Genomic DNA, 13,066 nt, shown 5'->3' on the forward strand with positions numbered 1-13,066 from the left:
AGACAGACTACTAACGCAGAAACACCTCACTAAAAGAAACAACAAAAATAACAATAAAGAGGTAAATTGAATAAAAAGGGAAAGAAGCAACCATAAACACAGAATTATGCTACAACATTTTTAGGTGAACGCTATAAGTACACAAAAGTTGTTAATAATAACTTGCTTCTATTTACAAATACTTTAACACTGATTGACTTACAAGTGTTCACTAACGTTGTTAACAGCACAATAGGTTTAATGCTTATCTTTTTAAGTTTTGTTTGAAGTATAATGTCAAGTATAGTGGTCCCAGCATAAATCAATGACAAAAAAAGCACAATTTTCTAAAGATATGTTTGTCAGTCACTCTAATCCATGGAACTTTCTTACTCTCCAAATGCATATTCTATTGTTCATAGCAGCAGTCCAGGGTCAAAATAAAATGCAATAATAAAAATAAATTGCACAATGGAGAGATCTCTGGAGAGTTTAATCAATTCTAGTAAACAAGATCACATGGCTAGTAGAACTATTTTCTCTCTTAAGTTGTAAAACATTTTCTCCTCCATGGTGCTAACACAAAGTTATGGATATCCCTGCTATAAGGGGCATAGTTGTAGAGATCTATTGAATACATAAAGCTCTGACACACACGGTATTAGCATGTCTATTTAGATTAAGGTTATTAGGTCCCATATATCCTTATCTTAGAGTTGGTGCTCCTTAGGACTCTCAATCGCACCTCCTGCTTGCTTGTAAGACTTCAGATTTGCCAGAGGAATGTCTGTCATGTGGCTTCCATTGTTGAAATGGCCTTCGTTGGAGCCAAACTGCTTACGGTCATTGAACTGGTTCCTGTTGCTATCTTCTTTCCAGGCTCTGGTCAGAGTGTGCCCATTCACAAGCTTGTCTTTCTTGACCCATTCTTTCTGGGGTGCAAAGGTTGAGAGAGGAGATTTCGGGTGTTGATATGGACCCAAGCCAGGAGGCATCCAGCAGTTATCAGAATGACCCAAAACCAAGCATTCTTGAGTGCACATCTCTGTTGCCTCAGCTAATCCTCGGGGACCCAGAGGCCCATCTGTAGAAGACAAGATACAAGAGAATGTTAAGAAAGGAGGTGGTTAGAATCCTGATTTAAAATGATCTCTTTAGAGAAAAAGTACAATAGGATTATCACATTTTTTTCATGAAATTATATCAAGTGATCCAGCCTTGGCAACTTATTGAGACCCTGTTTCAAAAAAAAAAAAAAAAAAAAAAAGAAAAAGAAAAAGAAAAAGAAAAAGAAAAAGAAAAGAAAAGAAAAAGAAAGAAAGGAAAGAAAAGAATAAAAGGGCTAGCATTGTAGCTTAGTGGTAGCATGGTCCTGGATTCAATCCCAAGCACCACATACATAGTACATCATATGCAAAGATTAATGGAGAAGCAATCAAATTTGTCCAATGGAGGAAAGACTTATTTTTTCTTCCTTTAGCCTTTGTTTATAGATAGAAACAAAACTAGCTATCTCAATAGACAAACAGACCGAAAGATACATTTGGTTAAATAAGAATAACCATTTTCAATCAATCCTTCCATGGCATAGGAATGATCACTGATCTATCTTAAAAGAGCTCTCAGACAAAAAATTTAAATTTTTAAAAAATTATTAAAAGTAGAAAAAATTATTTGCAAAACAGAATATGCTAATTCTATAACTGCACAAATACAAGAAGCAAACCCTAGTACTTGTAACATCATTAAAAATGAATATTCTAAACAGCTATATAAAATATTGTTTTTTTTTTCTGTGTAGGCATTTATTTTATTCTAGTTGAAATCAAATGAAACTATTTTTACAACTATTTTTAAAAACTAAATATTTATTTTTAAGGAATATTCTAATTAAATTATCATACTAAAGTCACACCAGGTCTACTGAAGCATTCTGAAAACAGATTAAATTAAGAAAACTTTTGAATACAAAGACAATATTTGGGTCCTCTAATTTCTGTATTCCTAAAGTACAAAATTGAAGATAAATTATTAATTGAATTTCATGGAATCTAACATTCATGGGGAAAAATCATGATAGGATTTTTCTTTTGTTTCATTATTTTCACTAGAAGGTAATCCAGAATAACTTGAAAATCAGAATTTCAAAGACAAGCTCTTTCAAATGTGAAAAGAAGAAACAAGCCCTTCACTGAAAATAACAGTCAAATGGTTAAGGAATACATTGGGTTTTTTTTTGTCTGTGTGCTTTTTCCCCCTTGATTAAACAGTCAAGTGATAAGTGATAGCTTGGAAATTAGGAATTGATTTTATGAATAAGGTTAAGTGAGTAGGCAAGAAAGCCTCAGCTATAAAGCATTTTCGAAAGCAGAGTCATCAGAAAAAGGAAAAAAAAGATGTAGACAAAAACACACCTGCAAGTTTACCTACATGAAAATTAAAATAACGGAAAAATAATTGGAATGAAAGTCTCTGCTAAAATCTACATTATCACAACTAATACTTCTAAATGTCCAATAATTATGAGCTTTTTATGTTTACATCAACGTGCCTTAATAAAATTCTAATTATTTCTTACATATGAAGAAAGATCTGCTGAGATAGGCAATAGCTGAGATAACGATCTAGTCAGTAACAGAACAGACATTAGACGCAAGAGTGATGTGGCTAAAATGCACTATTTCATACAATTTCAAATTTGAGGCAGTTCTTTGGATCTAAAAGACTGTTCTTGAGGATAACTGTAAAATTCCTTCCCATATGACCTGTATTCCCAGTCCCTCAAAAGCAAACAGTTTTATTTTATTTAAACACACATTCATTACTCTAAACCATTTGTCTCCAAAACCTCCAATGATGACCTATTTCCTTGGATATTTAATTTAAATTTCTCTATGAGCCTTTTTTGCCCTTTATTAATCTGACCACACTTTAAAAGTTCAAACTAATTCCTTGCTGGTTGGTTGGTGTTGGTGTACCTAGTAACTCTCATCCACAAAGCTAACACATTTCTCTCAAACCAGTTCATACTCCTTGCTTTAGGATCTCAGGTTTAGGAGAAGCTTTTTGCCTGGCCTGTTGTCTTTTAATTACTGACTCCTTCAAGGGTCAGCCTCTGTCCCACATACCACAAGCAAATTCTCATAACTGTCTGATCCATGTGTCACAGATACTTTAAACATTTGCACAGCTCTTTCCTTTATTGAGGAATAATAAATTTCCTCATGGACCTCCTTCAATTCTTGCTGAAGTGCCATTTTTGTCTTTGGGGAAAGATTCTGAACATTTACAAGTTTTTAATTTAGTTTTCTCCCAACTAGATTGAAAATTCATTGATGGAAAAGAAACTGACCTATCAGTCTTCTGATTCCCTCATACTGCTGAGCAATAGTGATGATCTATGAACAATGCTAATTGTTAATTAAAATTTTATGAGGTTGAAAATGTTCTGAGAATTAATAAAGATATCCCCCCCGCTTAAAGGCAGAGCTTAAGTAATTATAATAGAAGATGCTGATTTCACAAAGCTCACACCAAAAGCTCTTCAACAGCAAAATCTTTTGGTTATCAGTACTTTGTGACAGTTAATAAATGAATTATTTAACTTCTGTTAGATGTATTTACTCCTTTCAAATTTTAACAGAGATGAAGTAGTTAATCATCAATTTGATGTACAACAAGTCTTAAAGACCTTATAAAGCAAATCTTTATTTTTCCAGTGTCATTAATGTTCATCTTATCTGTCTCCAAAGGTGGGCTGGGAATTTTCAGCAACCTCAGAAATATCAAAAGAATCATTTTTTAAAAATTAAACTCTGGGAAAAAAAAGAAAGAAAATATGCACAGTTATTTTTAAATTAACTTTATTCAATATACACAATCATCTTATTAAATTAAGACATATTACCCAAGGATGGAGAATGAGATCTTTGAGCATCTGTATTTGCAGACCTTAAGTTGACACATTGAGAGACACATTTTGATAGAGTATATATATTTTTTCTCTCAAAAAGAGCAACATTAATTATCTCACAAAAATCTACTGTATGTGCTCTGTAGACTAGCATTGGAAAGACGACCAGGAATATAGCAGATAATAGAAGTCTACACTGTTCATGGAACTGCAATCTAACCTTAGAAACAATTGGCTTAAGAGCCATGAAAAGAGAGAGAAGCACAAGGTATCATTGATTCAGGCAGACTCTTATTTCTACAAGGTAAAAGACCAATACATATTGTACCAAGTTATATCATTTCTTTCATTTCCTTAAAGATCTTCCTAAATATAATTGATAAAGGAAGACATTTATAATTAAAATTTTGTGTGCTGTGCAAAATCATTCAATGGCAAAAAAATGAGTTTCTGCCATGAAATAGCATTAATTGCTCTTTATTGCTCTTTGAGAAATGTGTTTTTCATGATTCACTCTTATAAATGAATTTGAAGGAATTTGATAATGTCTGTAAATAAGATTATAGAAGTTTAGTAGATTGTTTGGTAAATCTTTAAAATAGCTAACTCTTGTATGTAAAATTTAAAGATTCATCCATAGGCCAGACATGCAATTGCACTTCATAGATGAAAGTAAAAGATTTATGTTACAGTTCCAAACTGGAGAAGCCTTCCAGGAAGAGCCACACAAGTGTTGCACCTGGAAACAAGGCACTAAGCTGGAAATCTCAGGGGCAACTTATTCATGAATCACAAGCAGAGTGGAGTTAGATAGGATTCAGGGCTCTCTTTGCATACACTAATTTGAATAATTTCTCAGGTACCAAGTAAATAAGCTATCTCAAATTATCCAGTACCTGTCCCTTTGCTGGTTAGGGTGGATGCTTAATGACCCATTAACATGAAAGATCTAGAAGGGAAGTGCTGGTTTCCAATTCATTTCTCTCATGTTTAGAACGATGGAAACTTTTTAATATAATTTTTAAAATATTTATTTATTTTTTTCTTAGTTGTTGTTGACACAATTTTATTTATTTATTTTTATGTGGTGCTGAGGATTGAACCCAGGGCCTTGCATGCACTGGGAGAGCGCTCTACTGCTGAGCCACAAACCAAGCCCAAAACCATGGAGATTTCTTGTGCTCCCAGAAAGAAAAGAAGCATTCAGTTATGGATTATTAACATTTTGTTATGGATTATTAACATTTCTCAGTTTATGAATGAAAACAATCTGTGATTCTCCATCATATATATAACATTAAACTATTAGGGAATTTTTGCTAGTATTATAGTATACACTAAACTAAAATTCTTTATCTTTTACACATTTTTGTTATAACTATAAATAATTGTCCTAAATGATGAGCAATTATATTAGTTTTTATTCATACATTCTCTCAACAAATATTCATTGAAATCTGACATATATATTATGTATATAATATATATAATATGTATTATATATTATATATATATTACACTGCTGGATTAATAGATGTCTTGAGGTTTTACACATCTGCATAGGAGTGTTTGTATATGTGTACATGAATAAATGTGTTTTCTATATTGTTGCTCTAGTTTCTCTTAAACTTTATGAAGTCCTGGTTATGTTACATTATGCAATAATGTTTATAATTCTGGTTAGGATTCCAAACGGCTTACACTTACTATAATTTAATCATTATTCTAAATTCTTTCCTTAAAAATAAAATAATTGAATTCTCCCAGCATGATGTTTTTAACACTAAATTATTACTTTTTAAAAAGTGAAATTATTTGTTTCTCTTCACATTCTTCAGTTTGAGTTTAGTCATTCTTTGTTTTGAAACATTTGTATAAAGATGTAAGTGCTGATAAAACTATGTAAGACATTTCTTTCTGCCTTTAAAATTTGAAAACAAAAATAAAGTATATGATAAAAAGATCTTGAAGTTGTCTTGGCATTTTATATTTATATCAGGTGTCAAATACTCCTCACTCCATCTTTGCACAAGTCACCTTCTCACTCAAAAACAAAAAATATTTTCCAAAAGTTTAGCAATTAACCACTGTCAGAAAACTGCCTTCATTACTGGATTCTACAGCTACAGGCTTAAAATGTGAAACAACCCAAGTTAGTGGAAGTCCAGCCAGACTTTAGTGGAAAGATAAGTGAGTGGTCCTTGATCTCATTTTATTATACCCGGAAGCAGAACTATTACTCCATTGATTAACTCACTGCTGTAATTAACAAGTAGCTTCTGGCTTGTTGACCAGCAGTTTTTCAGTCTGATTATTTGAAACCTTTTAACTCTAAAACTTGAAACTGGTATAAAAATAAAATCCTCAGACTGTTTTATATTCCTGATTAGTTTTTATATAAAAAGTTTTTGCCTCTTAATAAATTTTCTTTCATTTTTGTCTTTTCTGGGGATCAAACTCAGGGCTTCATACATAATAGCAAGTTCTCTACTACTAATCCATATCCACAAACCAATGAATTAGAATTTTTACTGTTTTTGAGAATTTACGATTAGGTAAAATACATTTTAATCAGATTATTACAATGAAATTGTGAAATAGATAAGTCATTTTCATATCATTTTAAATCTAATTCATCACATGTCAATGAAGTTTTTCAAGTTTTTAACAAGAGAAAAATTCCTCTTTAATGATGATCTTTTTAAAAATTCATTTTCATTATGAATATTAACTCATATTAATTGTATGAATTAATGGGTTTCACTGTGACATTTTCATTCATGTGTATATGTGTTTGATGACACCCATCCTCTCTACTACCCTCAATTGCTCTTCTCTCTATTCTTTCTCACCCTGCCCCTGGTCTCTTTCCTAATAGTCCCTCTTCTACTTTTAGGTCTCCCTTCCCAGTTTTCATATATAAAAGAGAATATGTGATACTTGTCTTTCTCTATCTGGCTTATTTCACTTAACATGATGCCACCAGTTCCATCTATTTTTCTGCATGTGACACAATTTTATTCTTCTTTATAAATGAATAATATTCCATGATGTATATGGACTTTATCTTCTTCATCCATTCATATTCTGACAGCCACCAAGGCTGATTCTGTAACTTGGCTATTGTGAATAGTAAGTACCGCAATAAAGATAGGAACACAGATATCTCTTTTGTACACTGACTTTACTTCTTTAGGTATACACACTGAAATGTTATATCTGAATCACATGGTACCTCTATTGTTAGCTTTTTGAGGAAACTCCACATGATTGTCCATAGTAGCTGTACTAGTTTGTACCCCTACCAACAATTCCACATTCTCTCCAGCATTTGTTGTTTGTTTTCTTTTGATGGTAGCTATTCTGACTAGGGTAGCATATAAAGTCAGTGTTGTTTTGATTTGCTTTTCCCTGATTGCTGAAGATGTTGTTACTGTTTTGGTGTTTTATATATTTATGTATTTTTTAAATTTTTTGGTACCAGAGATTGAACCCAGGGACAATTAATTACTAAGTCACATCCCCAGCCCTTAGGGCATGTCTCAGTTACTGAGGCTGACTCTGAACTTGCAATCTTCCTGCCTCAGCCTCCTTAGCCTCTGGGATTACAGGCATGTACCACTGTGCCTGGCTGATATTTTTAAAATATATTTATTGATACTTTATACTTTTTTTCTATTTAGAAGTGTCTACTTAGATCATTTGCCCATTTATTGATTGGATTGCCTGGTCTTTTTTTGAGAAATTTTATGAGTTCTTTATATATTCTAGATAGTAATCCTTGTTTGGATGAACAGCTTGCAAAGATTTTCTTCTGTTTTTAGATTGTTTCCTCTGCTTTGCAGCTTTTAAATTTGATGTAATTCCATTTGTCAGTTCTTGCTTTTATTTCCTGAGCTACTGAAGTTCTATTTAAGAAATTTTTGCTTGGGCCTATACTTGAAGTGTTTTCCCTTAAGCAGGTTCAAAGTTTCAGATTTTACTTTAAGATCTTTGATCCTTGGGCTGGGGATGTGGCTCAAGTGGTAGTGCGCTCGCCTGGCATGCATGTGGTCCTGGTTCGATCCTCAGCACCACATACAAACAAAGATGTTGTGTCCCTCGAAAACTAAAAAAAAATAAATAAATATTAAAAAAATTCTCTCTCTCTCTCTCTCTCTTTCTTTTTTTAAAAAAGATCTTTGATCCATTTTCAGTTGATTTTTGTTCAGGATGAGAGATATGGATCTAGTTTCAATATTCTGCATATGAATATCCAGTTTTCCCAAAATCATTTGTTGAAGATGTTATCATTTTTTTTCAATTTTTAAATTTATATATGACAGCGGAATGCATTACAATTCTTATTACACATATAAAGCACAATTTTTTATATCTCTGGTTGTATACAAAGTATATTCACACCAATTCATGTCTTCATACATGTATTTTGCATAATAATAATCATCAATGTTTCACCATCATTTCTAACCCCATGCCTCCTCTCTTCCCCTCCAACCCTTCTACCCTATCTAGAGTTCATCTATTCCTCCCATGCTCCCTCTCCCTATCCTGCTATGAATCAGCCTCCTTATATCAAAGAAAATATTCAGCATTTGGTTATTTGGGATTTGCTAACTTCACCTAGCATTATCTTCTATAACTCCATCCATTTACCTACAAATGCCATGATTTTATTCTCTTTAATTCCATTGTGTATATATGCCACATTTTTTAATCCATTCATCTATTGAAGGGCATCTAGGTTGGTTCCACAGTTTGGCTATTGTGAATTGTGCTGCTATAAACATTGATTGATGTGGCTGTGTCCCTGTAGTATGCTGTTTTTAAGTCCTTTTGGTATAGACCAAGGAGAGGGATAGCTGGATCAAATGGTGGCTCCGTTCTGTGAGGTGAATACAGAGCCTACATCTTAGGAGCAAATTTTTTACCCCTCACACATCAGTTAGAGCACTAATATCTTGAGTATATAAAGAACTCAAAAAGTTAAACACACACACACATACACAAAAACAAATAACCCAATCAATACATGGGCCAAGGAACTGAAGAAACACTTCTCAGATGATGATATATAATCAATCAACAAAAATATGAAAAAATGTTCATCATCACTAGCAATTAGAGAAATGCAAATCAAAACTACTCTAAGATTTCATCTCATTCCAGTCAGAATGGCAGCTATCATGAAGACAAACAACAATAAGTGTTGGTGAGGATGTGGGGAAAAAGGTACACTCATATACTGCTAGTGAGACTACAAACTGGTGCAGCCAATATGGAAAGCAGTATGGAGATTTCTTGGAAAGATGTTAAATTTTCTCTGATGTATTTTATAGTACTTTAGTTTAAGAATTATCAGGTTGCAGATACCTGGTTTTATTTCTGGGTCTTTTATTTTATTTCATTGTTCTTCCTGGTCTGTTTTTATGCCAATACCATGATGTTTGTGTTACTATCACTTGGTAGTATGTTTTGAAATCACGTTTATGATGCCTCCAGACTTGCTCTTTTTGCTCAGAATTGCTTTGACTATTCAGAGTCTTTTCTGATTCCATATGAATTTTAGGACTCATTTCATGTTCAATGAGGAATGTCACAAGTTCTTCCATGGGATCTCCTTGGATCTGCAGATCATTTTCTATAATATATTCATTTTCACAATACTAATTTTCCCAATTCATTAAAGATAGAATTCCATCTTCTAGGATCCTATTTTATTTTTGAGGCTTTTAGGAATAAAATTGTTTTCCTTATTTCTTTCTCCATGAATTAATTATTACTGAAAAAGCTGATTGCTGTATGTTGACTTTGTATTCTGCTACCTTGCTGAATTTATCAGTTATAAAAGTCTTTCTGTGAAGTCTCTATGGATGTCTAAATGTGGAATCATATCATTTGCAAAAAGATAAAATTGGCCTTCTTTTAGACTTATATACTTTTACTTATTTCTCTTATTGCCATGTCTAAAATTTCAGTTACTGTATTCAGTAAGATTGGTGAGAGTCGACACCCTTGTCTTGTTCCTGATTTAAAAGAAATATGTCTCCCATTCAGTATAATTTTGGTTAAGGCCTGTTGTATCTAACTTTTACTATCCTGAGTTATGGTCTTTTTATACCTAATATATTTAAGCTCTTTATCATGAAAGATTATTGAATTTTATCGATGGTATGTTCTACATGTATTGAGAGAATCATGTATTTGTTCTTAATTTTATTTATGTTTTTCATTACATTAATTGTTAATGCAGTACATATCTGAGTGTCATGCTATAATGCATTTTGTGGTAAGAGCATATATAGCTATTTTTATGAAAAACATTTTTCTCCTAAGTTCTAATTTTCATGTATTTCCCTAAGGCTTTATATGAGCACAAGTGTGTAGAATGCTTAGAGTTGTGCATCACTAAATACCTTATAATAGAAGATACACATACTGATTTGAGTTTGATAAAGCCGTTTCCCTGACATCCTATATTTTTTTCTCTATACTTGCTGTTATGAGCATGCTGAGAAAAATTTTAATTTTTACACTTGTTATTTACCCTGATCATTCTTTCTACAACAAAATTTAGGGAAACAAATTTTAATTTTAATTTTTTTAAAGACTGATACAACAAAGTCTTTTTTCACTAGCTCATTTTCAACCTCAGTTTCATCTGTATTTCTTTCTTACTTCTTTTTTAAAACAAGATGTAGCATAATTATTAATTATATTTTTGGAGTATTACTTTAAACAGGAAAGCTAAAGGTAATGGATTGGTAAGCCTAGAAGGACCTAAAGGACAAGTCAGAAATAAATTTATTTCATAGACATCCCAAATCCACTATTTCATCAACATGTTCTTTATTTATTGAGTTGCTTAAAAATTAAATCAGGGGCTGGGGATGTGGCTCAAGCGGTAGCATGCTCGCCTGGCATAGGTTCGATCCTCAGCACCACATACCAACAAAGATGTTGTGTCCGCCGAAAACTAAAAAATAAATATTAAAAAATTCTCTCTCTCTCTCTCTCTCTCTCTCTCTCTCTCTCTCTCTCTCTCTCCTCTCTCACTCTCTCTAAAAAAATTAAATCAGTTGATTTGTTTTGAAATGAATACATAAAATGATGTACATAGGTTATAGACAGATACTAATCATTTTACACAAGGAACAAGTGCATGTGTGGATTTTGGTATGGGTGACTGGTTCCTGAAAGCATCTCTCTGCAGATACTAAGAATCAAATGTAATTTTGAGAATAATATTTCCCATTTATTCACTTTTTAAAAAAAATTCAGCTCTTGTTGGGTTTGAAAAATTATTGCATAAAATATCTAAAATCAGAACAAATTCAGAAATCTCAATGTGATCATCCCAAGTAGGGCAAAAGGAGAAATCCCTAGCACAACAATGAATTAGTATGGATTTTTAGAAAGTAATATCATATTTCCTAACTCCAAGTCTCTTATCTACAAATTAAGAGAAAAAAGATCAGATTTTGATGTGTGAGTTCTACACATTCTTTTATTCTTTAACTATCACTGTAGTTTGTCATCCATGTAATCTAATAATCAAACTCTTAAAGGTTATTTTTATTTAATTAATGAGAAGTAGAAGTCTATTGTTCTGATACACTACTCCATCACTGAAGTTGAATTATGGTTTTGGATTGTGAAATTATATTTAAGATAAATATACATATTTTTAATCTAAGTAAAAACTTGATGGTTTTATCAGAGTTTTATCTTGTAGCTCAGATTTAAGAACATTGTGAATGCATCTACAGTCACCTTGAAAAACAAATAAACACAAAGCCCACAACAGTAGGATTTAACAAAACCTTTGGTTAACAAGTAAACAAGGATTAAATGTTTTACACATTCCTCATACATATTTTTTTTCCCTTGGTCACAGATGAAAAGTCAACATTTGCAGATGGAGAAAGTCCAAATACAATAACACATGGCCACCCCAAGCAGCAGACTCTCTGCCAGAGAGGATATTGCTATTTGGACAGACTTTATAGTTCAAAAAGAATGGAGAGTACTCCTTTATACATCCTCTGCCTTCTTCTGCATCACATGAATATTAGCAGATGATTTCCTCGTCTGCTGAAGCTAAGTGCCAAAAGGAAAATTATCTCTGATAATTTTATGAATTCACCAGTAGTATTTTATATTGGTATCACTTGAAGGACAATAGTCTAATGAGATAAACTTTCAGTGATTAAATAAATTCTGACTAAATTTCTTGATGTGGAACATATTACTTATATTATCGAGGATCATATTTACTTCCCTCTATAGTTCATAATTTATTTTAACAAGATTTGATGTCTTTCATTAAAAAATACTCAAAGTTCATATACTGATGTCTTCTGAATTACTCTTCATTTCATCCAAATTGAGTTGTTTCTCAGAAAAAAAAAAATAGGTAAATCTCATTGATCTGAAAGACTTTTTATAAAGCAGGTCAAAGGTTTGAAGCAGTAAAATAATTTTATAGAGATTAATTTCTGGTGGAAAACTAAGATTAAAATGAAGAAACAACTTCCATAATCTTCTGTCCCCTTAAAAAACTTGTAGTTCAAATCTAGGTTGGTATTACATAATGTTGTGAAATAATTCCCCTTTACACAACATCCTCTGTTTCCCATGTTCCAGGACTATTAATCAGAATGGGCAGGGGGACTTGTAAAGTTCATTTTCATATCCAGGGGCCTACAAATGTCCTCACCCATCACTGCTGTATGGATTCTCTCCTAGACTCTTGGATGGAGGTTCAACTTTTCAGTCTTCAGTGGAAAGAGTCCCAGGTGATTTTGACCATCAGGCAAATTAGACGAAATACTTCATGAATTATCAAGGATTTAAAGACACAATACTTTATATATTTTAAAGATGTCTGATGTATTATTTTTTAAATGGAATAAAATATTAACTATGTTCCATGCGTCCTATAGGTGTATGTGTGTATATGTTTATACATGGAATCTCTAACTATCACTTTAAATTAAAATATTATAGCTGAGCAATTTCTAATGTAATATGCATATGAATCACTTTGGGAAATTATTTAAATGCATATTATGAGTCAGTAAGTGTGGGTGGGTCCTAAGTTCCTGAATTTCTCAAAATTCCTCAAATAAAGTTGCTTATATTCATGAACTACATTTTTGAGATTCAAAGATG

General features: G+C 32.2%; 1 protein-coding gene across 3 annotated transcripts in view; it reads right to left on the reverse strand.

Annotated features, from left to right (window-relative positions):
• Window positions 1-689: 689 nt before the first annotated feature.
• Pcdh9 (protocadherin 9) overlaps window positions 690-13,066 on the reverse strand; it is an 862,810-nt gene continuing 850,433 nt past the window's right edge. For all 3 annotated transcript variants that reach the window (XM_077792752.1, XM_026395800.2, XM_026395799.2), the window contains one exon: window positions 690-1,063. In XM_077792752.1, coding sequence (XP_077648878.1) covers window positions 690-1,063 — 374 coding nt within the window. The remainder of the gene's footprint in view (window positions 1,064-13,066) is intronic.

This window comes from Urocitellus parryii, chromosome 2 (assembly GCF_045843805.1).
Source record: "Urocitellus parryii isolate mUroPar1 chromosome 2, mUroPar1.hap1, whole genome shotgun sequence".
Classification (NCBI taxonomy): domain Eukaryota; kingdom Metazoa; phylum Chordata; class Mammalia; order Rodentia; family Sciuridae; genus Urocitellus; species Urocitellus parryii.